This window comes from Prunus persica, chromosome G7, assembly GCF_000346465.2.
Source record: "Prunus persica cultivar Lovell chromosome G7, Prunus_persica_NCBIv2, whole genome shotgun sequence".
NCBI classification, from domain to species: domain Eukaryota; kingdom Viridiplantae; phylum Streptophyta; class Magnoliopsida; order Rosales; family Rosaceae; genus Prunus; species Prunus persica.
The window spans coordinates 13,196,368-13,223,992 of NC_034015.1; the positions used below are offsets into that span (position 1 = coordinate 13,196,368).

The window sequence follows — 27,625 nt, forward strand, 5'->3', positions numbered from 1 at the left end:
CATCTCCTCTCCCTCTGTTTTTTTTTTTAAGGACTAGTTTGGGTGGTGGATTTTCTGGGGTTGCTTGGATTGCTTAGCTTGGATTGTTTAGGCCCAAAACGACCCAATCGGTGTATACCGTGTTTTTTGCGGACACTCATCAATTTGCGGTCAACCGCAACTCTTCGGTTGGTTTGCGGTTTACATGAAATTTTGCGGTGATTGTACCCACTCCTAAATTCTATGGTCCAAGAAAATTGTGATTACTCCCATTAGATTTAATCTAAAGATAGAGAAAAAAAAAACTGATTTAAAAATTATGACGTCATTATCTTTTACTTGCATCATAACACTATTTTAGTTATTAAAAATAAATTAAAGAAAAACCCTAGAGATGAGAAACGAAAACACCACCAATATCTTCCGACGGAGATGAACTTGAAACAAAAGAAAGAAAAATAAAAATGAGGCAGAATCCACAACCAGGAACTGCCTTCGATAAACCCTCCACCTTCTATTAGCAGACCAAACTTCCATGGTCTTGTGTCTCCACCCTTCCAAGGCTTTCTTCACCGAAAACCACCACCAGCACCAAGTCCCCTGCTCAATTTGAAAGTCATCGCACTTCCCATATTTCTCATTTGCCCCCTTCTATCACCATTAGTCTTACTCTGCTTCTCAAAGGCTGAGCCCAATTTCTCTCACCAATGTCACCATCAGAGAGGGAGGTGTCATTCTTTTATTTGTATCAATGTATTATGTATGAGTAGTTGTATAATAACAAATTATTTTTTTAATGGTATTATTCATGATTAAGTGAGTTTTTTTTATATATTTTTTTTTATAACGAATGTATAAGGGATAAGTTTACTATTGATCTAAAAAATTTAGTTCACAATATATGTGAGTCAACCCGAACACGATATGATCACAAATGGGTTAGGTTAGTGTTGAGAGACACTCAACTAGACTAAGGCGATGACCAATTATTTTTTAATACTAAATAACACGACACAAACAATTGAGGGCGAAATTTTTTCGACTCTAACTAGCTAGCTTAATGCATAAAGAATTAAAGAGGACGTTGTAAAGGGAGCAATATGCACGAAAACATCATGAAATTTAAGAAATGACATCTATTTGGATGAAATTTTAAGTTATAATTTATGACCTCCAAAGTCTATGCCGAGTTTCAGGCAAAATCATAAAATTTTAGGGTGATGCTGTTTCAAAATTTATCTTCACTGGGCCTCTTGCCTCACACAAATGATAACTCTTGGGTCTCTGGTCTCAAAACTAAGCTCGTCAAATAGTCTCAAAAGTTTATCTCACCTGGGCTAAAGAATATGAACATCGAAACTAAGCCCTCAAATCATTCAGCCCAAAGTGAGCAAGGGTAAATTCGTTACTCCACACACTACAGAGCCTATATAAGCCACCTTATGTCACTTCACCCGCCTACTCAGTCTGTTTAGCCACTAGGGTTTTTCTCCGTTCAAAATCTGCAACATTTACAGTGATAGCTCTAAATAGTTTTTGTTTTTTATTTTTGTGTGGCTCAGAATCCGAACATGGAGTTCTGGATGCTGAGCTCAGTATCGATTTTGCTTCGTTTGTTTTAAAGCGCGGCCCTTAAGATCGCCTTCCTTAGCAACCATGGAAGCGTTTTGAGTCATAGCTGCGCAATAGCAAAACACCATTTAGGAGGGTTTCTTTAGGGTTTTCCTTCTGAACCCTCCTCTTCTCCCACCTGGGTTTTTCTTCCTGAGGCATTGCTCTGTTTCCATTTGGGTCCTGGAGCTCATTTTCTCATTTTCTGAAACCAAATGGCAAATAGCTTCAATGCTAGTTGCTCATGGGTGTTTCAGTCAATGGGGAGCTTCAGGCCCATTGGAAACTATTCCTTGTAAATGTCTCAGTCTTGGGTGGGTAACATTCTTATCCCATTTTTTGTGTATAGTTTTTTAAATAAATTGATTAAAGTCGGAAAGCTTGGCAAGAATGATGATTCAATTAGATGTGTGAAAAAGGGAAATCCTTTTTTTATGAACTCAACTATTTGAGGCATTTGGATTTGTCTGACTTGCCTGCCATCATTTTCAATCATGTTAGCTTCTTTCTAAGTTGTATCAATGTGTAGATGCACACCTACATTTCAACTGAAAATTATCATAACCTCTCCTGTTTCATTGAGTTCTTTTACTCCAATGGATTTTGTATCCCAATTTCAAAACTTATGATTTAGTTCCTTTCTGCCTTTTGGATAATTCAGCTTTCCATGTCTTGAGAACACCCTTAATGGTTGTTGCCTATGTTGAAATTGTCTTGTACAACTTGTTCTTGGAAATATTGGTTGTTTAGGCTCTCTGTGGTTGGTAAAAGAAATTCCATCTCAAATATTTTGTGAATTTCATATGATGTCCCTGTCTATTTTTGAATGTTACGTTAAACTTTCATATAATATGTGTTATTGGAGGAGCATTTTGGAGTCAAGAAGTGATCTTTACTGGAAATTGTCTCTTAGTATGCTCGAAGGGGTTAAGATCAAGGCATGTCTCTGTTGTTATTTGATGCATGTTATTAAAATGTTGTCCATTGTGATTTATGTTTCCTTCATTTTTTTAAAGCAAGATTCGTTTTCACTGTAATTTTGTTTTGATTTTTTTGATATGTGATGACTTGTATGATTGCTAAAAACAAGTTTAGTCCATAATTGTTTTTATTTTGGAGCTAAAGAGACGGATTTTTTCAACTTTTTTTTTAATAAGTGGGTGGAAATGGACATGGCAAGAGTGATGATTCAATTAGATGTGTGAGAAAGGGAAATCTTTTTTTATGAACTCAATTATTTGAGGCATTTGGATTTGTCTGACTTGCCTGCCATAGTTATCCATATTCATCCTTTCTGAATGTAGCCCCTTGGGATGTATGTTTGCGTATGTACAATACTGGACCACGAATTGGCATAACTTTTCTTGCTTTATTGGTTCTTTTTAGGTCAAAATTTGAAGTGGGATTTGGTCGCAGAATTTCAAAATGGATTGGTTGATTTTCTTTCTGCTTTATGTATAATGGTGCACGATTTGAGAATGCCCTTTTTCGTGTTTCGTGATTCTTACCCATTTTGAAATTTCCTTGATTGATACCTTACTTGGAATGTATGTAACCCTCTCTTGTGGTAACTGCTTGCTTTTCATCAACATGGTTGGTGAGGTGGTCATATTTTTGTGCAGAAATGATGCGTTGCAGATCAGAGTCAAGTACACTTGTTCAGTTTTGGTGGTGCCACAATTGCTCTAAAGAGGCAAAACAAACAGCTGGTACTCCTGTTGGCACATGAGGGAGCTTCTACTTGGATTTGAAGCTTCTCAATCAGCATGAGAGGAGACTCATTGTTGTAAAGCTTGTGGCTAATGTCAGTCACACCCAGCCAAACCTTCGTAACAATGCGAATTTTGTTTGTTTTCACAGAGCTATGCTCCAGCTACTCTAATGTACAGGAAGGAAAATTGAATTCTAATGTACGGGGAGCGAAATCTAGGAAAATTGCGAAGGATGCCTTGACTAACCGGCATAACTCCTGTATACTTACAACTATGTCTTTGAGATGGAACCATGTAAACTTATGTTGATGAAACAATGTAAACTTATGTTGACTCTTGTCTGGTAGATGTAAACTCCCGTCGACTTGGGCATTTTGTTGTGTAGTTTTCTCATGTGGGTTTTAGATTCAGTCATTCAGTGAAAATGTAGAATGAGATTGAAACAAACAATTGTGTTGAATGAGATTGAAACTTTTCTTGAATTCATGTCAATTGGTGATTGTGAAACTACAAATTCCCACCAGTGATTAAAAGTGAAAGTTTTGATCTTCATTATCCAGACATTAATTCTTGCAAAGCAAACAGAGGAATTATTAGAAACATGAGCGAGAAGCAGACAGAAATAGAACTCTACTTAACTATCCAGAATCAGCAAATCATGGGGGCACTAAACAAAAACTACCCCCAATTTCTTGGCGCATTAATAATAAAAGCCACCAGAATTCTTGATCAACCAACAAAAACAAAAAACTTGAAATCTCAATCAAGAAACCCAGTCTTGCGCCAAATGGCATTCCTGACCTGACGCAAGTCCCTACCTTTGAGGGTCCTCCCCACGCCTTCCAGCACCGAGAACGTGGTCCTCGCCGACAGCCCCGACCCCCTCGCCACCAGCTCGTGCGGCGGCAGCATCTCGTCGTCTCCGTCGTCATCATCGTCTACGACATCAGCAAGGTCGTCGTTTCTCCGATGCTTCTCCACCGCCCTGGACAGCATGGGAACCTTCATCGGAGCCGAGCTCTGGAACTTTCTCGAAGTCGGCACGGACTGAGACTGCGACTGCGACTGCGACTGAGACTGAGAAAATCTCGGAATTGAAGGTATGGGCTTCGACGACGATGATGAAGAGAGCGCGGGCTTCCGGTACAGGACCGGAGCCGGGAGACCTGGCTCCGGGAGGACCGCGAGTATGCCGGAGTTGACCCGGCGCGTCAGACTGAGCCGGGGGTTCTGCGCGTCGCTGGGCTCGGTGAAGTCGGTGGTCCAGAAGACCTCGGCCTCGTTGAGCTCCTCGCCCGCGGTGGCGGAGGAAGCCGGCGAGAATGAGAAGAAGCCGAGGAAGCGATCTGACGACGGCGATCGTTGGTGGCAGAAGCTGGTTGAATCCATTGTTTGTGGATTTTCCTTCCTTTCTTTTTTTGGACAGAGAGGAAAGAAAAAGGAGGAGACTTTTGGTTTTGATGTGGCGGACAGACGCAGAGTGTGGTGGGTGAGGCAAAATAAGAAGAGCAGAGAAAGAGAAGGAAAGTGGGAGGTACCTGAAATTGTTGAAGTGGAGTGGGACCCACGTGTGGGGGAGTTGCTTTCGGAAAGGATATGGGCGTTAGTTTTGGGGGTTTGGATTTTAGTTTTTTTTTTTTTTTTTTGGGCGGGTCCTGCAGGCCTTAACGAAGTCGCATCCGAGTCCAATTTTTTCTGGTCCCTAATGGGAAAAATGGATGTTAATGTGCCGTGTAATCTAAGGATATTAGCGTAGAGTTGGAATTACTACTAGTGGTGGTGCGCACGATCGGTTTGGTTTAAATCTGGATTAACTCCCAATCTTTTGGTGAAATCATAATCCTACTACATTTGAGCCTAATAAAATTAAACATGATCCAATCTAGATAGTTTTAGGCCACTAGACAATTAAGTAGGGTTATAACTCCTATCCATCTATATAATTCAGCCCATTAATATAGGGATTTTATATATATTGAATGTGTAAAATGAAATATAATACGAAATGACTATAATAAATACCAATATTTCAATGGTTAGACAATGAAATTAATATAAACAATTTCATCTATTTTAGGTATTTTTTTTAAAGAGAAAGGATATATATTGCATTCATAATCTAGGTGTCACAAAGATCAATATTATTACAAACAACCACATAATTTTAATGCAAATACGGATGCACAATAACCACAAGGAGGTGAATCTAAATACAAATTAGTCCAACCATGTGCACCTCCACTCATAGCCACATATGACCTAAGAAATTATGGCAAAAAGGTGGCTAGTCTAGAAAAGAACTAGATACATAAAAATACAAGTAGAGACTACAAACACGAGACAAACTCATAAAGAATTTATATACTTCATTCATATAAATTAAACCTGAAACCTACTCCAATTAATAAGAGACAAATACCATTAAATCAACGGTTAATTTTTGCAGTTGGGTTTGATTTGGTAGAAAATGTTTGTTGCTTCTAGCTTAATTATAAGTCGAAGTGACGAAACTTGAGAAACTTAATAGTTTCTTACCAATATTCAACACACAGGCCAAAAGAAAAAGTAAAATAAAAAACACTAAAATATACAACAATACTTCATTCTAAAAATCACCAAGGAAGAAAAAATACAATACTTTGGTCATACTCACTTACGTACCAAGATATCCCAAGTCATTTCCTTCCTGGTGTCGACCGATGGAACACCGGAACAGAGTACTGCGCACACCCGGCGCATTTTAGAAACATACACCTGTCTTCAATCGCAGCTCCAGTTACAGAGTTCCACCCTTACGCTCTGTTTGATTCTCCGATTGAAATCTCGCAGAGGCTCGTCTCGTTCCATCTTCTTCATTGACTCCACCTTCCCCAAACCCGCGATGCTGACCACGGTAATTACAAATTTGCCCCTGCTCGCTTTCCTCTTCTTCTATCCCCAAATTATACAATTGGGTCTTAATTTTGTTGATTTGTGTCCTAATTTGGATTTTCCACTTGGCTTCTTCTTGATTGTGTGGTATGGAGCAGCAGAGAAGTGTATCGGGGTCGTCGCAGAGCCCTAGATCTCCATCCTCGCAGCCGTACCTGTCAGTCTCAGTGACTGATCCTGTGAAATTGGGCAATGGCGTCCAGGCCTATATCTCCTATCGTGTAATCACCAAGGTATTCTTTGATTTTTCATCTTCTATTTGTGCTATTAGTCGTAGACTTAATTTGATCCGGGTTAGGGTTTATTGCAGGATGTGTTTCTGTGAGTGGGTTCATTGCGTAATTAACAATAGCTGCATGGTTGATTGATAGCTCACAGTTAGGGCTGACAAAGTTCACACCTTGTGATAAAGGGAAATGGGTTGATGAGATTGTTGAAGAAAATTACGAATGATCAATTCAGTTAATGCTAGATTAGGTCTTTAAAAAGCAAGTAGGAAAATGGGATACCCGGGCATGTAAGAAAGAAATTAAGAATTTGTATCTACATTATCATACAACATGCACTGAAAATTGAAAATTATTCAAGCTTTATGTGCCGTAGCATTTCCTTGCTAACTAAGATGGAACAAACTAACAAGAATCTGGATAATGGTTTTGTACGTATGTTTTGGCAGAAGACTTGGGTCTAGTGTTGGTTTATTAATGATGGAAGATTGATTATTGATTGGATTGGGGACAATGTTGCATTAATCATTATTCTTGTTATCAAATGCGTGCAAATGAACTATGTTTTTATTATGGATCTTTTGAGGTTGAGCATGCTGTGAATAACATGCTTGGTGACTTGGGCAGAGCTTGCAATCTCTAAGCGGGCTCTTTAAATCTTATTTTTGTGACTATTGTTGATGCAATCTTATAGGCTTGATTATATTCTTGAGTTTTGACATCTCTGTTATGTTTGTATTACTTTTTGAATGAATACTTTTGCTTTGGCAGACAAATTTTCCCGAGTACCAAGGGCCGGAGAAGATTGTTATTAGACGGTACAGTGATTTTGTTTGGCTACGTGACCGTCTTTTTGAAAAATACAAAGGAGTTTTTATTCCTCCTCTCCCCGAAAAGAGTGCTGTAGGTAACAACATCGCTCTACCCACTTTCTTAGGATTCCTTGGTGTACTAAGTAGAAAATACCACGTTTACATTTCCGTGAGCATAATTGTTTTCTGCCCCTAAATTATTTTTCTTGCATCATCATGGTACAGCTTGACATACCCAGTTGGATAAAACTTGGTTAGTGTTTGAAATTGCCAGTCAAGGCATTGTGGTAGTGCGTAGGTGGTTAGCCCACCCTGTGGGAATTTTTGTTTGTAGGTTTGTAACCAGTGAAATGCTTGGAATGCTTAGGCACCTAAAAAGGCTACCCTTTTTCACTCTTTTACACAAATCTGTTTATTGTGTATTCTAAAGAAGGGCTTAGAGGCAAGAAGTTGAATTCCAGCAGGACACTTCTGCCCAATCCTATTGCATGCAAGGTGCTTTGTGCATTTTTCTTGTTGGCTACATGAACTTATTATTTTGGGTTTATGTAAGGATCATGCATTGATGGTTTTCCTAGTCTTTGTAAAATGTGATTAATGAAGTTTTAATAAGATTATGTTGGAATAATTTTAAATATAACAGGACTAACTTCAGTCTTTCTAATGCAGAAAAGTTCCGTTTCAGTGCTGAATTCATTGAGATGAGGCGTCAAGCATTGGATGTATTTGTTAATCGAATAGCTTCACATCATGAGCTTCAGCAAAGTGAGGATCTGAGAACATTCTTGCAGGCAGATGAAGAGGTGATGTTTCTAAACTGATGCCTTGAGTTACACAGTTCACTACTATGAAAGTCAATAGGTCACCTGTGTTGGACATCTGAAAAATAGCTGAACTGATTCTTTGTTGTGCACACAAAAACACATACCTCTAATAAGAATTTATATTGTATAATGTGCAAAGGCTTCAGAGTATTTGACATGTTTCTGTAACTTGTTCAGACAATGGAGAGATTAAGGTTTCATGAGACTGGTATCTTTAAGAAGAAGCCAGCAGATTTGATGCAAATCTTCAAGGTAACATAGACTCTGCACAATGTTCCAAAGATGAACAGTTTGCATGAGCTATTCATTAAAAAAAGAAAAGCATTTCATGAGTTATTAAGGAACATTCTGTAACTTCTTCTTATTTTGCATATGCTCTAGCTGGTACTTCTCATTTTCAATAAATTTAGACAAGTGACCTGTAATGGGCACATTGTAAGGTTAATTTTCTGATTCAAGTACTGAAAATCTGTAGAAAATTGTCACTGTCATATTTATGACCTATGTTGTAGACATTGTGTAGCCAAATAGAAAAGCAGAACATTTATCTGTTGTGGAATATTTGAAGAAGAGAGCTCCTCGCAACCTCTGTCTTGAATGCAACATAACACTTTAGCCATCTGAGAGCATTATTTGGATTCTGTAAAGTCAGTTCTGCTTGATGATAAATCCAATTCTTTCAAATTCTTTCAATGTTTAAAATTTTAAAAATTTGCTAAGTCTGTTGTCAAGTGAATCAAAAGGAGCAGTCCTTTATCCACTGCACAATTCATTCCTTGTGCATTTATGATCTCTATTGGACTGAATAGGCCACTTAAACTAGTACACTTTCCTTTTGGAGTGATTATCTGATTGAGCAATAACAGCACCTGCATGTTTGACAGGATGTACAATCTAAAGTGAGCGATGTTGTTCTTGGAAAGGAAAAGCCAGTGGAAGAGTCAAATCCAGAATATGAGAAGTTGAAACACTACATCTTTGAGCTTGAAAACCACTTGGCTGAAGCCCAGAAGCATGCATACCGTCTTGTAAAGAGGCACAGAGGTAATAACAATGAAGGCTTAACTTTATAGTAGTTATTATTTCTGTATCAGGTGCTCGCTTCTTTATTCTTAATTAGTACGTGTGTATAGGATAAAATTTGATTGTTTTTAACTATATTTATGCAGAGCTTGGACAGTCTCTCTCAGATTTCGGGAAAGCAGCCAAGCTCCTTGGAGCTTGTGAAGGTGATGCTCTTGGAAAGGCTTTCACCGAGCTTGGGGCAAAGTCAGAGGCATTATCAATCAGACTGCAAAAGGAGGTATGCTTCAATTGAGAACGCAGCATAAATTAGTGTTCCAGTGTGTACATTTTGTTGAGGTTGCCTCTCTGTGTATATGCCTGGTGTTGACTTTTGTTGTGCATTATGTTTTATTTAAGAGCTTATCATGTTATATTGTAGTATTACTGTTCTTGTATTTCTTTGTAGGCTCACCAACTCTTAATGAATTTTGAAGAACCCTTGAAAGATTATGTTCGCGCTGTGCAATCTATTAAGGTGAGTGCAGTTTGACTTTATTAATGTTTTCAGAATATATCATCTCTCATTGCATTTTTCTCTTTCCCCATTAGATAATACTGTAGGTGTATGGCTTAAGCTTAAATATTGATCCTCAATATTTTTTCCTGTGGGAAAATCTAATTCATGGTTACAAATTATTGGTAGAATCTTATTCCTGCCCATTTGGCACTATACTTGTAGAATTTGTCCCCTCCCTTTCCGGATAATCTTTATATCTCATAAAAGCTGATCCTGGAAAAGTTAAGAAGTGGCTATGAATTATTTGTAGAAATTTTTATTTCCCAACCTATTTTGGCCTTCTGGATAATCTTCATTTGTCATAGAAGCTGCTGATCCTTCTGCTTTTGTGTGTTGAAACAGGCCACGATAGCTGAGAGAGCAAATGCCTTCAGACAACAGTGTGAACTTGCTGAAACAATTAAGTTGAAGGAGATAAATCTGTATGCATCTAGCCAACTATTGTGTTTCTCTGCTTGTCTGAATTTACTGTTAGGCTGGCCACTTGTAAATCGAAAGCATAGACAAGTAGCCAGTATTAAAATGGCTGGCCTCTTCAAGTTTTTCAGTAAACAAAGAAATGATTAAGAATTAAAAATTGCAAAAAAATTGTAGATGACAACCAATTGATTCAACTAGAGTTGGATTTCACTCACCATGTTGATTTAGACATCATGATGCTCTTTCTTTTCTGTAACTGTTTGTTGGTCTGATGATTGGTTTAATCCCTTTTTGTCAATTGGTTTGCAGTGAAAAACTCATGCTAACGCGATCAGACAGGGTTGGAGAAGCTGAGCACGAGTACAAAGGGGCAAGTCATCTGATGCAATAGTATATGGTGTACACATTAGGGATCTTCATTATTTGACTAGAATTCGTTTTGTGATGCAGTTGAAGGCTGAGGGTGAGGAAGCGAGTAGAAGATTTGAAACAATGGTGCGTCTGATGAACGAAGAGATTGTCCGTTTTCAGGAACAAAAAACAACAGACATGGGGATCGCTTTCCACGAATTTGCCAAAGGACAGGCACGCCTGGCAAATAGTATTGCAGATGCTTGGCGAAGTCTCCTCCCCAAGCTCGAAACTTGTTCCTCTGCATAGCTATTGAATTTAAAACCAGAGCAGTATAATTCACTTGGTTCGTAGAGATGGCAGGGCAGCTCTTGCTTTGTAAAAACTGTCGACCTTCAGGAGTTTGTTCTGCTATTCTGGTGTTGTGCGAGTTGTGGTTTACAAATTTGTTTAAATCCATTTTAACTTATTACCTGTACAAATTCAGAGCTAATTGAAAAGCTTTACTATCTGCTTTGTCATTTGCAGAGCAAACCACGAATAGATTTTCATGTGTACCTCACACATTGGACTTATTTTCACATTTTGCTGTACTTTGAAATGTTGAATTTTCCTTGAGTTGACCATTGAAATTGAAATCTAGTTATTTAGGGCGTGTTTGAGGATGTTTTTAAAGAAAAATCTATTATGTGGGAAGTATGTGATTTTTTAATTAAATATTATGTGTATTTTTGACAATAATCTAAACAACTCTAAATTAATCTAATCTACACACCTATCTCAAATGTAGAAATGCAAGGTGTCATGTATCAAATCATTGTTAACGTCAATTGTACATACATGGGCTATTTTTTACCGTTAATGGAGTGCGGGCTATACATAAATCAATGGTCAGAAATTGCTCCCACGCAATTATAAAATGGTATTGGAGTATGAAGATTGGTTAGGGCAGGTAATTGAAATTAAGATATGTTAAAGATTCGATTAATTCTTGTATAATACAAAAAAAATAGAATGAAGAAAAAAAAAACTAGAATTGGAAAAATAATGTGATGTGGAGGGTGGGGTACGTGGTACTTTGCTGACGTGGCATGAACTGATTGGAAAAATGTATGAAGCGCTTCTCGCCAACCATTCCCTTCCCGCCTCGTAAAAGAAGATGAAAAGAAAGCAAAGCAGCATATCCTCTAAAATTCCTTCTCCTTCCTCGTTTCTTCCTCCTATCCTATCCCACCTCTGAATTCTAACAAAAAAAACTCTTCGTTTACTTAGCTTCAATTCAGCTAGCCATGGCCAATGCTGTGACTATGGGAGCGAGGTCACTCCCTTCCCACTCCGCACGTGTCAATTCCCACGTGCCATTCTCTCCCCCTCTCTCACTGGCAGCTTCCACCACCACCAGCAGCCACGGCTTCTTCCTCAAGCTTAATTTACACTCCGGCCACTGCCACCGCCCAAATCAAACGACACCGGCCAGGGCGTCGTATGAGGAAAGAAACAGCCTCGTCCCTTCCGACGACGCTGAAGATGGCGTCTTGCTTGGGACCATGAAATTGCCCTCGGATACCGACGTTCCCAGATTCCAGATCTTGCTCTTCCAGGTACTATTTGTGTTATGTACTTATTATTTAAAGCGTATACCCTAACATCAAAGCTGGAATAGCTCAGCTGGTTAGAGCGTGTGGCTGTTAACCACAAGGTCGGAGGTTCGAACCCTCCTTCTAGCGCTTTTTATTCTTTTATTCTTTCATTTTTTCATATTTTTGTTGATCTTAAAAGATAAGATGCTGTGTTTTGTTTAACAGTGGGCTAATAGTCTCGCCCAAGGAGCTAACTTGCCTCTCCCTTCGCCTTTAAAGGTACACATTACTCAACAATTCAGTTCTTTTCTTTCATTTTTGTTAGCATTTGCAGACTATGATCTGCCATGTTTTTGGATTATAGGTGAATGGAGCTCTAGTAAAATGTAGAGAGAAAACTTGGAGAAGAAGAAGATGAAAATATCAGATTGTATTCTCACACTTAGTCATGCACAATCTGTGCATACCAATATATATCAGTAAAAGAAAAGAATATTCTCTCTTACATCAGCAAATCTAACCAATCATTAACTACCCTATGAGATAGCTACACTTGGCACAAATCAACTACACCTAAGAATATATCCTAGCTGTCCATTTGGACTGTGATCCAAAGGCTCATAATTTAAGTAACAAACTCAGCTAAATCTCTTATACTTTAACACTCCCTTCTAAGTGTTTAGCTGAAATAATTCCAAGCTTGCTCCTTAGATATTCAAACCTATTCCTTGCCAAAGCCTTAGTTACTGGGTTAATCTGAGTCTAATTATTGACTAATCCTTTTGGGGCATGTCGCGGAGGTGGCATGCGCTTCTTTGCGTTGTGACATTTGTTGGGTGTTTGCATTAATATTTTTGTTGCTAATTGCATGGACACATTGGACAACACAAACATGTGCTACATGTATTATGACAATAGCATTGAGGCCTGTAGTGACATCTATCTGTCTCAGCCTCCTTGCAAAGTGTAATGGATTGAATAATCTTGTGCGCATTGCAATGGAACAGGTGGACAAAATTGCAGGTGGGACTAGATTGGGTTTTATTACAATTGGGGACGGGGAGACTGAGGTCCTTGTGTACATAGATTGCTTGGTTTTTCCAGCAGACGCTGATTCTGGGCCGATTTTCCGAGCTGTGAGAAATGGACGCTTGAAGGATAAGACGCCTCCTGGTGAGCCAAGAATCATGAGAAGTCTTATGCAGGCTCTTCAGAAGTCGGTTGAAATCGCTAGAGTGTAAACAAGTTTGCCATATATTTGTGATTATATGCGCTTTCTTATGTAATGCAAATATTTGTACTTTTCTTAAGTCCAAATAAATTTGGTCTCAGTGAAAGTTTGGTTTCAGCAAACAGATCATAGTTCTTGTTGTTTGTACATTTTTATGCTGTCGTGACCGAAGTCAGTTGAAATCGCTAGAGTGTAAACAAGTTTGCCATATATTTGTGATTATATGCGCTTTCTTATGTAATGCAAATATTTGTACTTTTCTTAAGTCCAAATAAATTTGGTCTCAGTGAAAGTTTGGTTTCAGCAAACAGATCATAGTTCTTGTTGTTTGTACATTTTTATGCTGTCGTGACCGAATGTGCGAACATGTTTGTGAACTCCAAGCAACCCTCTTAAGTTTTAACAACTGTGTCTGCTTCTGCAACATTCAATGCAAAAAAGGACTGGGATTGTCCAGAAACACCATTAAGGTGCTTTTTAACATGCAGACACAACACTAAACTACATTATATTGTTGCGCTCTGATTTTATATTGTTCTGATTTATGTCCTTTGTGCTGCTAGACTACATTATATTTGCTGTTTCTTGGATGTTATATGTTTGACAGGCCAAGGCATTGGGATGATAGTCTAAGAGCTTATTACTAGGTAATCATTCTCTCAACTTTGTCTTAACTAAACTCATTGGTTTCTTCAAAGCTAAAAAAAAAAGGGGAAGTTGTAATCTTCAAAGCTTAAAAAAAGGAAGTTGAAGTTACTATTACACCTATTAAAAAAGGGCACTAAGAAACAAAATTTTATATCCAGTACTTTCCATGTTGGCAGTATACTCAGCTATAAGGTATCTTGAATCTGAGACTGAATCTCTCAAACTGTCGTTTGGTACTCCATTACTTCCCTTTCACCCTTTGTAAGACTTTGACAGTAAATAAGAAATTTCCCTGACTTCTTGATTTGAGACTTAAAAGAAAATGGAGAAACAAGCAACAACAGAAGGATTTTTTGATGATGGACACGAAGATGGTTATGACGCAGTTGTTGTGGGGTCTGGCTATGGTGGTTCTATTGCTGCTTGTCGGTTGTCTATGGCAGGCGTAAAGGTATGTCTAATTGAGAAAGGCCGGAGATGGGAATCTAAGGACTTTCCAACTGACAGCTCCAAAATCTTGTCTGCTATGAGGATGGAGAAACAGAACCTAGGCATTAGCTTTGGACGAAAAGATGCTTTGTTCCAGGTTATTCTCTCTTCCTCTGTTTCTTTTTCATGCTGTTATCTCATTGTGTTAGAAAGTGCAGCTCGGACAATATCTCCACGCTATATTGTCCTTCCTTTTTTCAATTTAAATCCCACTAGTCATGGGGTCTTTATTTCCTTTAATTTCTGATGTTACTTGCTTACTATTGTGTATATACGGATGTTTTTACTACAACATAGAAACATATACAGTTTTCCCAAAACCTTGCACCTTGCAACTCATATATTAAACGTAAATGCAACGTGACTATAGTGTTTTGTTTTGGGATTTGGGAGCTGTCAAACACCATGAACAAACTCATATTCAGTGATTACTGGATCTTATAAGGGAATAATATCGCCAGACATTTTGAGTGGATTTTTTAAAATCAATTTATATGACCTTAGGCAGGTCATCTGGAAAAGATTCTAACTCTGTCGCATGGAAGTTAAAACCTATGTGATTACTTAAAATGCATCTATTATGATGGAAGTGTAGGTATATGAGCAAAATGATTCTCTAGCAGCAGTTGCCTGTGGGCTTGGTGGAGGTTCACTAGTGAATGCAGGAGTTATGGTTCCAACACCAGTTCGTGCGAGACGGCATCCAAAGTGGCCAAAGGAATGGGAAAGAAATTGGGATAACTGTGAAGCTTCTGCTGCAGCCATGCTGAAAGCACAGAGTATTCCTGTCAAATTTCCTATTGCGAAAGTTATGGAAGAAGTTTCTAATGGAGAGATTGGAGAAACTTTTGATACTTCAGTGAAGCTGAGTGTGAATTTTGACCCTGAAGAACCACTAGCCGATGCAATGGGTACCTGCTTAGCCTGTGGAAACTGTCTTTCTGGATGTCCTTATAATGCCAAAAGTTCTACCGATAAAAATTATCTACGTTCTGCAATCCAGGCATGCCTTATGTTATACTATATTGTGGAGAAAATAATAATATCCATTAGGATGTAAGAGACGTTTTTGTTTAAGTTTTAAGGTCACCCTCTCCACTAAAATCAGTGTTTCTTGTGAAGCAGGCAGGATGCGTTGTTAAAACAGAATGTCAAGTGCAGTATGTGGTTAGAAACCTGCATGAAAGCTTACAATATGAAGGAAAAGTTGGAAGAAAAAATAGAAGATGGTTTGTTTACTTCAATGAGATTGACCATATCACCTCTGATTTCGTAATCCTATCAGGTAAGAAACAGTCAAAGTAGGTATCTTCTGGAAATTTTGATCACAGAGATTCTAACAATTTCTAGACTTGGTTTTATCAGCTGGAGTTTTTGGCACAACTAAGATACTCTTCCAGTCACAAATGAGAGGACTAAAACTTTCAGAAGCACTCGGATCTGGATTCAGCTGTAACGGGAATACCGTGGCTTATCTTGCTGGGAGCCCAGCACCACTGAATGGCTACGGATTAGACAGAAAGAAAGTGTTTAAGATGCCATTTCAAGAAAGGCCAGGGCCATCCATCTCTTCATCTTACACTTCTTCACTGGGTTTTACAATCCAGGTTCAGAGACTTCTTTACACTTAATTGACTTTAGTTTTTTTCATTCATTGCAATTTATGGCTTGGTTCCAATTACTTTTAATTTGCAATGGAAATCAACGTTGTATCATATAATTATCTGGTGGGAAATCTAGATTGAGTTTACATGGCTTTCCAGATACGGCCAAAATTTCTGTGGTGTTGGAGTTAGTCATAGTTAACCTCACAACTTAGTACAGCTGGTGTGATTGTGATGTACCATAATACATACCCTGCTGACGGCCTTAAAGTCGAGGTGCCTGATATGGTCAAGAATGAAGATAATTATTAAGTAGTTGCTGATCTGGTTTTTGCACAAAAAACGAGTGAATTATTATATATATGAACTATGAATTATGCATGCATATATAAATATTAATCTGAACTTCTGCAAATGAAAATGCTCTTTTGTAAGATGGATACAACCACCTCTTATGTAGTTTCCTCTGTCAGAGTGCTGTGCTTCCTACAGCTTATCCGTACCTGCTGTTTAAAGGAATTACAACATATGGATGGCCTGCTGGATACTGGTTCTTTCATGGGATTATAGACAAGATAAAACATATCATGGGTTTCAAAGCAAGCCAAGCAATGGTTCTTATAGGATTAGGATATGATGAAAGTGATGGTAAGATCATGTTAGAAAGGGGCACAAACAAAATCTGCTTTATCCCAGCTCATGATCCCCTTCTCCCTCGAAAAATTAAAGCTTTTCAAAAGATCACTAAGAAATTAGGAGGAATTCTCTTTATGTCAAAATATCGAAGCACATCGGTTCATCTTCTAGGCGGGTGCAATGCATCATCACAACCTTCACACGGTGTTTGCAACCCCAATGGGCAGGTTTTTGATGCAGAGGATTCGACCACAGTACATCCAGGCCTCTATGTGTGCGATGCTTCTTTGATCCCATGTTCTGTTGGAATAAATCCATCTCTTACTATTGCCACTGTAGCTGAGCACATAAGTAAGCAACTTGTGCAGGATGTTCTCAAGAACAAGAGGAGAAAGGGGCTTGAATGTGTTCTCAAAACTGCTAACCAAGGTCCAGATTCCTTCACTGATAAGACTATAATTACTGGTCAGAGATCAGAGGTCTTGATTAAAGAAACCATGAGAGGTTATGTTGGGGGTATGCCCTGCACAGCTTATCTCAGAATGAAGATGAACACTGGGGACCACTCTGATGAACAGAAGTCTGGTACTGGAGAATCCCATCCTCTTCTAAGAGGGAAAGTGGGAGGGCATGTGGAATTTAGAGCCTTTGAGAAGGATGAATTACACGTCATAGACGGGGACGTAAATTTGTGTGAAGTAGATTGCAGAACTCCTTACACACACTATATGCATTATAATCTTCTTCTTGGGGCTTCTACTGGTTCAAGGTATATGAAACTTGAAAATTTGATAGCTTTTCCTTTGTTTTCTTTTGTCACAATTAAAACATTACCAATTTTAGTGCAGGTATATTCTTGAGGGAAGAAAGATAATGAATCCTTATCTCTTTGGCTTATATGCTTGGAGGGAGATGACAACATTGCATGTGACATTTGTAAAAGTTGCAGAGAAAAACTCAAGGGATGAGAAGGTGATTTTGAAAGGGGAACTTAGTATTTCCATGAAGGAGCTTCTTAAGAGCTTCATTAGCCTTGAAGGAAACAAGAAAGGAAGGTTCATATGCCTCCTCTCAGGGGCTATCTTAAGAACCTTTATATTGCAGATACCTCGAGGGAATCCCAAGGATTTAAATCTGTCCTACTGTCTACATAAATCTTATCCAAGTGGTACTCTCCATGAAATAAAAACAGGTAGCAAAAAGTTGAGTTCATTGTTTACAGGCCTTTAAATTCAAACCTATTTATAACTTAATATGTTGCCATTCAAGAATCTATGCATCAATGATCATTTGCTTTAAAACACAAACCTAAAAAATTCTTCATAATCTACAAAATAGCATCCAGTCAAAACTTTGGATTTTCAATGCAAACCTTCTTCGGTGAAGACTGGAATAAAAGATGCTGAACACTTCAGGTCATATACTTGGATTGATGATCTGGCTTAACCTTGGAATTCCATCCGATGCCGCAGAACGTGCTGCTTCTTGTCCCTTATATTCTTGCTGCTACTTGAGTTCCTAATTTCATGTCCCATATATGATGCAGAAGATGGATTCAATATCAGTTGCAGACAATGGAAGTGCTACCATGTTTTGTCACAACTTAAAGGAGATGAACAACAAACTCCAGTTCTCCTTCTTAATGGATATTCTACTGAGAGTTACTGGTTGCCAACGGAGCCAAATGACTTGATCAGAACCTTACTTGAAGAAGGGCATGAAACATGGCTGTTGCAATCAAGATTACACCCTCTGAATCCTTCAAACGGTTTTACGATTGAAGATGTTGGAAGATTTGATATCCCTGCTGGTAAAAAATTATAAACACCTACTCTAACTCTTACTGATCTGATCCTATTGTATTTCATTAAGCATTTTCTTGCTTTACTACTTCTGCAGCAATTAATAAGATCATGGAGTTGCATGGACCATGTGTAAAGGTGCATGTTGTTGCACACTGCGTTGGAGGCTTAGCCATACATATAGCTGTCATGGGAGGTCATGTCTCTGCAACCCGTATAGCTTCTCTTTCTTGCACCAACTCTTCAATGTTCTTCAAGCTTAGTGCTTTGTCCACAGTTAAAATGTGGCTTCCTCTGATGCCAGTGAGCTCTCTCTCTCCCTCTCTCTCTCTTTCTCTCAAAGAAAAAAAAAAACACAGTAAAACAATAGCAATGAAGATGTGGGAAAATTAGCAGGATACTTTTTTAACAAGGGGAGGAAAAAAGAAAAAAGAAGTGCTCTCAAATAATGGCAAAATGCTTAAATAGATTATATGGTTTAAAGTTGTAGCAATTTAATAATCGTACATAGTTTTCGTAAATACTAAGGAGACATAGAGTTCATAATATATGAGAGCCACAATTGAGTGACCTAAAGGTGCCTCTATTATTCTTTCATGCTTGAACCTTAATTTTTTTTTTTTAATGCAGATATCAATGTTCATACTTGGAAATAACAAGATACTTCCTCTGTTGGAAACATCATCGGTCAGCTCACGCCACAGCCTCCTGAAACTTATAGCCTGCTTCATACCCCGGTATGAGAAATGCACCTGCAATGAATGCGAAGTGTTTTCTGGCATATTTGGAAACACATTCTGGCACAAAAACATAAGCCCCACCATGCACCAGTGGTTGAATAAGCAAAGCTCAACAAGGCTTCCTATGGCAGCATTTCCCCACCTCAGAAAGATATGCAACTCTGGTTTTATAGTCGACAGCAGTGGCAGCAACTCATATTTGATCCATCCAGAAAGAATGGCACTCCCAACACTTTACATATCCGGCGGGCAGTCTCTCCTTGTGACTCCTCACACATCTTTCCTTGCTCATAAATACATGAAGTTGCACCAGCCTGGCTTCAGACATGAAAGGGTAGTTGTGGAGGGTTTTGGACATTCAGATTTGTTGATTGGAGAAGAATCTTACAAGAAGGTGTTTCCTCACATACTATCTCATATAAGATCAGCTGAACAAGGAAGAATAGGGAAGGGAAAGAAGTGCAGAAAAGAGGCCTTGGATTGGGAAGCTGATGATCAATATGAAGGCTTGGGTGAATTTGGAACTTGGTTTTCTCCTTTTGTTATAGTTTTGTTGTTGTTTATGTTGCTTTCTCTGCTAGTGTCATTCTTTATATAATTTCAGACCAAGCCAAAAGGAGTCATTGTTTGTATAACTGAAAATAGGAAAATATTAATGACTGCCTTGTCAAAACCCCAGGCCCCATACTCCATTATGTCATGTAGTTTCATTTTGAGCATTTTGGGAAAATGTTCAAATAGTGTTAGTATGTTAGAGCATTTCCACCAGTTAGCCCCTTGCCATGGCAAGGAGAGCCCTAGGGCAGCTACTATTCACGTGAATAGTGGCTCCCTTAGCCCCCTAGCAAAATGTGTTTCTAGCAGTTTAGGCTTGCCATGGCAAATACTATTCATTTTTTTGTTTTTTTTCACAACTTTGTTTACTTAAACAATTAATTTGGATAATATTTTCGGATAAGATTTTTGGGTTCCTACGTGTCAATACTATTCATATTGGATAAGATTTTCGGTTTCAAATTTCATATAAATTTCAGATAAATTTCAAATTTCAGATACATTTCAAAATTAAAATTTCAGATAATTCAAAATGTCAAATTTCAGATACATTTCGAAATTCAAATTTCAGATAAATTTTAAATTTTAAATTTCATTTGAATTTCAAATTTTGGATAAGATTTTCACCCTTTAAGATTGCGCCACGTGTCATATCTATCTGTCTAAATTTTTCTATAAAACCAGAGGCTCAACTTATACCTCCCACACCAGATCTTCTCTACATTTCCATTTCTCATATTTTAGATTTAATTCTCCATTTTCAATAGCAGACATGCAAGAGGTTTTGGAGAGGCAACAGAGAGAAAGGAGAGAAAGAATGCGTCGACGAGCTGCAAGCAAAAGGGTGCAGAGAGAACTAGATGAGCAACTTGGCATGGCCGTTGCTTTGCTGGAGGAAGAAAACCAGAGCCGCCGTGGTTCACGAGAAGGCCGTGCCCCGAATGTGGACAGACATAGACATTCTCGGGGTAAGAATCTTCTGGAAGATTATTTTATCCCACATTCTCTGTACTCTGATGTTCATTTTCGAGCGAGATATAGAATGCAACCTCATTTGTTCAATAAAGTCATGCATGATATTTGTAATTATGATGAATACTTTGTTCAAAAGAAAAATTGTGCTGGAAATTTGGGGCTTCTTCCCGATCAAAAGTTCACAGCTGTGATACGAATGTTAGCGTATGGGTCATCTGCTGATCAGGTGGATGAGATTGCCCGGATGGGGAAGTCCACTATTTTGGAGAGCTTGGTGCGATTTTGTGATGCAGTGGAAACTCTGTACACCAGGGAGTACCTGCGCAGACCTACGCTCAGGGACCTACAACGGCTTCTAAAAAAAGCTGAGTCTCGTGGATTTCCTAGAATGATTGGTAGCATTGACTGCATGCACTGGCAATGGAAAAATTGTCCAACTGCTTGGCAAGGGGATTATGGCAATCAGAAAGGACAGAAAAGCATCATCCTCGAAGCAGTTGCTGGTTTTGATACATGGGTTTGGCACGCCTTCTTTGGAGTTGCCGGCTCTCAAAACGATTTGAACGTCCTGGGTCAATCCCCAGTGTTCAATGATGTTCTGAGAGGTGAAGCCCCAAATATCACATATCAAATCAATAATACCGTCTACCAGAATGGGTATTATCTAGCTGATGGTATCTACCCGAGATGGACAACATTTGTGAAATCAATTCCACATCCCCGATCCCATAAGGAAATTTTTTTTGCTGCTTATCAAGAGGGGTACAGAAAAGATGTGGAGAGGTGCTTTGGTATCCTTCAAGCCCGGTGGGCTATTATCAGGGGTGCGGCGCATCTATTTGATGAGGAGGTGCTTAGGAGTATAATGATGACTTGTATCATCCTCCACAACATGATTGTGGAAGATGAGTATGATTACGATGCTGATGAAGTGTATGAACCAAATCCCATGAACACGGCCTTAACACGAATTTATGAAAAATCCATAGGGCCAAATGGAGAACCAGTGCAGCATGATCCCTTGGTTAGAGACGGTAGTTTCTTGCCTCGTATGATTGAGCGCTACACGGAGATGCAATCGTCGTATATTCATGAACACCGTCAAGTTGACTTGATGGAGCATTTGTGGGCGGTGAAAGGCAATGAAGGTGAATGAAGTGAAGTGAAGATGTTTTTTTAATGTATTATGTTTATGTTGTATTTTTAGTTATGCTTTATTATTTTTTTATGCTTTAGTTGTGGTTTGATTATTTTTTATGCTTTGGTTGTGGTTTGCTTTTTATGTATGGAATGTTTTGAATAAAAAGGAATTTTGTTGAATATTTTCTTTATTCACTAAAAGAAAATCAATACAACTCATAAAATAAAATACATGAATTACCACTAATTTTTAAAACAAAACAAAAAATACAATGAAATGAAAGGCAAGCAAACTAACTTAATGGTACAATGAAATGAAAGGCAAGCAAACTAACTTAATGGTTTTGATCATTTAACCAATCCGTGTTGCTAGGTCCATCGTCACGAAAAAGTCTTCGTCTCATAACATCCCTTCGTTCTAGCTTCCAAAATTGTTTTGTTTCAGGGGACATATGGCTTGTATCCATGGCCATGATTTCCCGATCCTTTTTTTCAATCTTTTCTTGGCGTACATACTCCCTTTCTTGGCGTACATACTTCCTTTCTTTTGCATATTCTACATCAATTGCCCTATCGTGCTCTTGTTGTTTCATGTCCATTTCAATTCTCATGGCTTGCATCTTTGAAAGTTCCTCCAAAAATTTAGATGCATTCTTGGTAGAACTATTCCCTCTCTTCGCCTTCGCCGCCTTCCTCCCAATAGGCCTAGGCTCCTTTTCAATAGGCGAGTCTTGACTCATTGGGGAATCCATAGGTGAATCCGATGCCGGTGTCTCATGGAGTGGCGTCTCCTTCAAGACTACCGTCGGACCCGTTGGAATAATTTGGAATTTCTTACAATTCTTCACCACCTCCCAACATAGGGTATGGTTGAAACTTTTTTTTCCTTGCCCAGTAGCACCAAAAAACATTTGTGCTTGCATAATCTATAAAAAAAAATGAAAATGTAAGAAACTTTAAAAAATATTGGCAATGCAACAAGTATAAAAAAAAATGACAATACAAGAAACTTTAAAAAATATTGGCAATGCAACAAGTATAAAAAAAAATGGTAATACAAGAAACTTTTAAAAATATTGGCAATGCAGGAGGTGCTTAAAAAAAAAATAATGGAAACGCAAGAAACTTTAACAATTTATTAGAAATGCAAAACAAAATATAAATATTGCAAGAAACATTCATATTAATATTGGAAATACAAGAAATATTAACAACATATATAAATTGGAAGAAATATTTAAATAAAATTTAATATGACATAGAAATTAATAAACAAAAATTACAAATAATTTACCTCACTACTAAGGTTTTCCCCGCTTCTATGGTTGTCCATAGCTTTTGTCAATGCATCTCTCCATTTTCTCAACTCTTTGTTAAGAATTTTCCACCTACTAGATAATGCTTGATCCGTACGGGTCGAACCAATTACCCTATCACAAAATTCCTGATGAATTTTTTTCCACATATGACAGAATTTAATCTCATTGCCCGTTACGGGACAATGACTAACTCGGAGCCAAGCCTCACACAAGCTAACATCTTCCATCATGCTCCATGCCCCTCCGGTTTCATTAGAAGAACCCATAATATGATAGAGATAAAAAATAACTTGAAAGTGAAAAAATATTGAGTAGAAAGTGAATAATAGTAGAAGGAGAAGAAAATTTGGAATGAATTGGTGTTAAAAGTGAAGAGTATTGGTTGGTATTTATAGAAAAAAATTTCAGTACTTTTTGGGTATTTTTTAAAAAAAATTTCGATTTTTTTTCAAATTTTTATTTGGGAAAAAATTTCGATTTTTTTTCAAATTTTTATTTGGGAAAAAATTGGCTGCCGTTGGATTTTTGGAAAAAGCAGATCGGAGAGCCCAGAAGGAGCCACGTGGAAGAGAGCCGTTGGGGGGTGCGGTTTTTATTTTTTTATTCGAGAAAAATGGCTGCCGTTGGATCGCTGCAAAATTTGAATCGGACAGCTCAGGAGCGCGCCACGTGGAAGAGACCCATTGGGGGACTGTAGCGGGAGCGTCAATTTTTTTTTTAACGTTGGCGCGTGCATTGCACGCGCCAACGTTAAAAAAATTTGAATGCCAGCGCTGACGTCACCCGTTGCCCTTGGGCTGGAGCTCGGGCCTGCCTCCTCCTCGGGCCTGCCCAGTTTTGTGGGCCCCACATCTTGCCCTGGCCAGATCTTTGCTGCTGAAAAGGAAAAATTGGGTTTGCCCCCCCGAACCCTCCCCTTGGGCCCTTTGCTGGAAATGCTCTTACTATGGTGACACAGTCTTAAACCATTACAAATCAATGAATAAATAATAAACAATGTTTCAGTGATTTTAAAGTGACTCATATTAGTTATGCCATTGTACCTCTTCTAAGATTAAAATTAAAATTATTTGACCTATTAGTAAGGAGAAGTTTTTGTCTATTACTATTGCACCTTCAGGTGATATTATTAATGTTGTGTTATGCACGGGTTTGAAAACTGTGTTCGTCTAACGGGATTTAGCCCAGAAAAAAAGGATATTAATTTACAGACCATGAAATTTTGACAGTATGTGTGAGAAAATCTTCCACCTCTAATATCGCTTAATTTAAAATAAAATAAAAACTGTATTTGAATCTCACCTCCCACCTCCAATATCGCTTATATAAAAGACGTCACACCAAAAAAGTACTCGAAACAAGAAACGGCCAAATTTTGGGCTTGAGTTGCACTGTACTGAGAGAAGACTTCGGCCTGTCCGTTAATCTCAATTAGTTTGTTGAGCAAGTGGGCCCATTTCACCAGAAAAAAAAAAAATAAAAATTAGTAAGAGCCAACAGTACGAGCGGGGCGGTAATTGCCGGGAACACAAATAACAATTTAAGACGGTCAAGAGAGACGAAGTTGGCAGAGTGACACGTGGCATTAGCCCATCAGCCTCATCTTTCTGTCTACATCTTTACCAAAGATGCCCCTCAAACCCTCTCAAAGATTCCTTTGTTCACTCACCAAACCCTCTCTCTCTCTCTCTCTCTCGTCTCTCTACTGCGTTTGGATGATGAGGATGAGCAGAACGTAGAAGTTTTAGAAAGATGGCTTCTTTCTCTCTCCACTATCATCCTCTCCCTTCCTCCAAAACCCAAATTCCCTGCACCTCTTCTTATGGCAGCCCTAGACGCCTCTCCCTGTCCAAATTCACCTCCTCACGTCCCCAACTTTCCTGTTCTGTTTCCAAGGAGGGTTCCTCCGGAGATAACCTCCCCAGGTAATTAATTGAATTTTCTTCCTGATGTTTGGTTGATGAGAAAATGCTGAATTTTAATTTGCTTTTTTTTTTTTTTTTTTTTTTTTTTTTCTCAGCACTTTTTGTATCATAGAAGGGCCAGAGACGGTACAGGACTTTGTTCAGATGCAGCTGCAGGAAATTCAGGACAACATCAGGAGCAGGCGCAACAAGATTTTTCTTCTCATGGAAGAGGTCAAAACTCAAAAGGGTGTCTTGAATGTTCATTTTCTTATGGCATATTCCTTGTTTGATACTTTTGGTTTGTGTAGCTAAGGAGATTGCGGGTGCAGCACCGCATAAAGATGGCGAAAGATATCGATGAGGCTTGCGAGGAAGAGTCAAATGAGATGCCGGACATTCCATCAACTATCCCTTTTCTCAATCATGTGGTGAGTTTCATTAATAATGTAGCAAACTGCCTTGAGCTTGCCGTTTAGTTTCGTCCAACATTTTGTGATTTTTGTTGTCATGTAGACACCAAAGACATTGAAGCAGCTCTACCTCACAAGTTTATCAATGATATCTACTGTAATTGTATTTGGGGGCCTTATTGCACCCACGGTAAGTCTGTAAATGTAGATTGTCAATTTAAGTTTCTTTATCGTGACTGTATGGTGCTCATTCTATACTATTATTCTAAGTAGATTTTCATTTTCCATACCTCTTTATGTCTAGTGACCCTTATAGCAGGGTGGTACATGTTCCTTTTAATATTAATTTTAAAGTTCATGCGTTGTGCTGGTAAATATGTTCATGCACTTTACTGTTATATGTATAAATGTCTCAACCTGTTCTCTGTGGCAGTTGGAACTAAAATTAGGTATAGGAGGTACCTCTTATGAAGACTTCATTCGCAGCATGCATTTGCCTTTGCAATTAAGGTATTTATTGAACATGCTTTTTCCTGAGTACGAATTTAAAGTTCAAGCAATTTTTATTTGTGTCTCTATGAAATACGGATTTGCTTACTTGGTGTCCCAAATTACTTCTGTTGGATCTTGAATTCAGTCAGGTTGATCCCATTGTGGCATCTTTCTCGGGTGGGGCAGTGGGTGTTATTTCAGCATTGATGTTGATTGAAGCTAACAATGTTGAGCAACAAGAGAAGAAAAGGTGCAAATACTGCCACGGAACTGGTATGTTTCAATTTGTCTCAAATACAAGTGTGCCAACAGATTTTCATGCTGAACAGTTGCATTTGAATTTAGGATCTCTTTGACGATTTTATTTATTAAAAAAAAAGGGGATGATGTTGTGGATATTATGTTTCTTCAAATTTATTGAAGTTTTTTCATCACAAAAGTTATTTTCAACTTATTCTGTTACTTTTTTTTGGGGTGTGGTTTCTTTTTTATTTTTTCAGCATAATTGTTGTTCTTTTGTATGAGTTTGAAAATTTTGTCTGATCATACTTGGACAGGGTACTTGGCCTGTGCTAGATGTTCAGCAAGTGGTGTGTGCTTGAACATCAATCCTATATTAGAATCTAGTGCGTCGGACCGCCCTTTGCGAGTTCCCACAACTGAGAGGTGTCAAAATTGCTCTGGTGCTGGAAAGGTATGGAATTTGTTATACAAGGTGGCTTGTTCATGAGATATGATTTGGCATGTTGAAGTTTATGGAACTGCCATTTATCATACTAATCAACTAGTGTTGATCATTTGTCTTGGCATGTGCTACACATGTTTCAAATCTCTCCATAAATCCATCTTGTCATGTTTTCCTATGGTTTTAGTCATACTAAGCTTAAAAGAGAAGAAACAATTATCACACTTACGATGATTTGTCATACTTCCCAAAGAAAAGATTTAGTGTTAAAGCTTCAATTGCAATTTGTTTCTTTTGATAAGAGAGCTTTGCAATTTGTTTCTTGATATATTGTAATGCCAATCTCTCCCTTGTAGTACTAATCATCTTCCATGTTCATTTAGGTCATGTGCCCAACATGCCTCTGCACTGGGATGATGATGGCAAGCGAGCACGACCCACGGATAGATCCATTTGACTAAAGCAAACCACACAAATAACTTTACCAGTGTTATCTTCTTGTCGATGTAGCTTGGGAATAATTTTCCCATTCCTGGCCTTCTCCTCCACTGTCCAAAGACACAGAAAGTATATAAAGTAAAAATTGTGTAAAAATAAAATAAGGCAATAGAATGTTGTCACAATTTCCCTTCATATTGGCATTGTTGTCTTAATCACAGAGTACCTCATGTAAACTAGGAACACCAATTTAAGTTTACATTGTAAGTTTTCTGTTTGATGAGATGTAGGGATTGGGTACTTGGTTGAGCAGAATGCCAATTTAAATGAAAAGTTTACTTTTTGTTTACATATTCTATAAGAGATTATTAGAAGCAAAGCTATAATGACTATCACATCCTGAGCAACTGCAAAATAGTCTAGTTACTTAAATAAAAAGAAATTGATATGCAAGGGAGCTTACAATGTGAGATCAGACATAACCAATATGAATTTATTTGTATGACGAATTCAGCCGGCAACCAG

General features: G+C 38.3%; 5 protein-coding genes and 1 non-coding gene across 7 annotated transcripts; 5 read left to right on the forward strand and 1 right to left on the reverse strand.

The window, feature by feature from the left end:
• Positions 3,830 to 5,224, reverse strand: LOC109950251. The gene has a single exon (XM_020568636.1). The coding sequence runs from the start codon at positions 4,689 to 4,691 to the stop codon at positions 4,062 to 4,064; it is 630 nt and encodes a 209-aa protein (XP_020424225.1). The 5' UTR covers positions 4,692 to 5,224; the 3' UTR covers positions 3,830 to 4,061.
• Positions 5,875 to 11,106, forward strand: LOC18771494 (sorting nexin 1). 2 transcript variants are annotated; one of them, XM_020568453.1, is made up of 11 exons: positions 5,875 to 6,195; positions 6,332 to 6,466; positions 7,232 to 7,367; positions 7,942 to 8,075; positions 8,274 to 8,348; positions 8,981 to 9,140; positions 9,266 to 9,399; positions 9,568 to 9,636; positions 10,021 to 10,100; positions 10,408 to 10,468; positions 10,549 to 11,106. In XM_020568453.1, exons 1-11 carry the CDS (start codon positions 6,184 to 6,186, stop codon positions 10,756 to 10,758), a joined length of 1,206 nt encoding a protein of 401 aa, XP_020424042.1. In that variant the 5' UTR covers positions 5,875 to 6,183; the 3' UTR covers positions 10,759 to 11,106. The 2 variants fall into 2 exon arrangements, with proteins under 2 accessions (XP_020424042.1, XP_020424043.1); XM_020568454.1 differs by having other exon boundaries at positions 5,912 to 6,195; positions 6,335 to 6,466.
• On the forward strand, positions 11,279 to 13,568 carry LOC18771620. Its single transcript, XM_007202543.2, has 3 exons — positions 11,279 to 12,050; positions 12,255 to 12,308; positions 13,037 to 13,568. Exons 1-3 carry the CDS (start codon positions 11,739 to 11,741, stop codon positions 13,268 to 13,270), a joined length of 600 nt encoding a protein of 199 aa, XP_007202605.1. The 5' UTR covers positions 11,279 to 11,738; the 3' UTR covers positions 13,271 to 13,568.
• On the forward strand, positions 12,103 to 12,176 carry TRNAN-GUU. The gene has a single exon. It is a non-coding gene; the product is annotated as a tRNA-Asn (tRNA).
• LOC18770189 lies at positions 14,231 to 20,049 on the forward strand. Its single transcript, XM_020568984.1, has 9 exons — positions 14,231 to 14,494; positions 14,993 to 15,400; positions 15,523 to 15,682; positions 15,763 to 16,004; positions 16,475 to 17,406; positions 17,486 to 17,829; positions 18,184 to 18,447; positions 18,537 to 18,742; positions 19,070 to 20,049. The coding sequence occupies exons 1-9, from the start codon at positions 14,231 to 14,233 to the stop codon at positions 19,775 to 19,777; spliced, it is 3,528 nt and encodes a 1,175-aa protein (XP_020424573.1). The 3' UTR covers positions 19,778 to 20,049.
• Positions 24,748 to 27,451, forward strand: LOC18770069 (protein ORANGE-LIKE, chloroplastic). Its single transcript, XM_007202264.2, has 8 exons — positions 24,748 to 25,093; positions 25,189 to 25,306; positions 25,384 to 25,503; positions 25,589 to 25,675; positions 25,919 to 25,995; positions 26,123 to 26,250; positions 26,535 to 26,671; positions 27,046 to 27,451. The coding sequence occupies exons 1-8, from the start codon at positions 24,921 to 24,923 to the stop codon at positions 27,121 to 27,123; spliced, it is 918 nt and encodes a 305-aa protein (XP_007202326.1). The 5' UTR covers positions 24,748 to 24,920; the 3' UTR covers positions 27,124 to 27,451.

Coding starts and splice junctions, on each gene's coding strand:
- LOC109950251 (XM_020568636.1), bottom strand. CDS start 4,691: ATGGATTCAACCAGCTTCTGCCACCAACGATCGCCGTCGTCAGATCGC.
- LOC18771494 (XM_020568453.1), top strand. Junction 8,076..8,273: donor TCTTGCAGGCAGATGAAGAG/GTGATGTTTCTA, acceptor TAACTTGTTCAG/ACAATGGAGAGATTAAGGTT. Junction 8,349..8,980: donor ATTTGATGCAAATCTTCAAG/GTAACATAGACT, acceptor CATGTTTGACAG/GATGTACAATCTAAAGTGAG.
- LOC18771620 (XM_007202543.2), top strand. CDS start 11,739: ATGGCCAATGCTGTGACTATGGGAGCGAGGTCACTCCCTTCCCACTCC. Junction 12,051..12,254: donor TCCAGATCTTGCTCTTCCAG/GTACTATTTGTG, acceptor TTTGTTTAACAG/TGGGCTAATAGTCTCGCCCA. Junction 12,309..13,036: donor CTCTCCCTTCGCCTTTAAAG/GTACACATTACT, acceptor GCAATGGAACAG/GTGGACAAAATTGCAGGTGG.
- LOC18770189 (XM_020568984.1), top strand. CDS start 14,231: ATGGAGAAACAAGCAACAACAGAAGGATTTTTTGATGATGGACACGAA. Junction 17,407..17,485: donor GGGGCTTCTACTGGTTCAAG/GTATATGAAACT, acceptor ATTTTAGTGCAG/GTATATTCTTGAGGGAAGAA. Junction 18,448..18,536: donor AAGATTTGATATCCCTGCTG/GTAAAAAATTAT, acceptor CTACTTCTGCAG/CAATTAATAAGATCATGGAG.
- LOC18770069 (XM_007202264.2), top strand. CDS start 24,921: ATGGCTTCTTTCTCTCTCCACTATCATCCTCTCCCTTCCTCCAAAACC. Junction 25,307..25,383: donor TTTTTCTTCTCATGGAAGAG/GTCAAAACTCAA, acceptor TGGTTTGTGTAG/CTAAGGAGATTGCGGGTGCA. Junction 25,676..25,918: donor GGGGCCTTATTGCACCCACG/GTAAGTCTGTAA, acceptor TCTCTGTGGCAG/TTGGAACTAAAATTAGGTAT.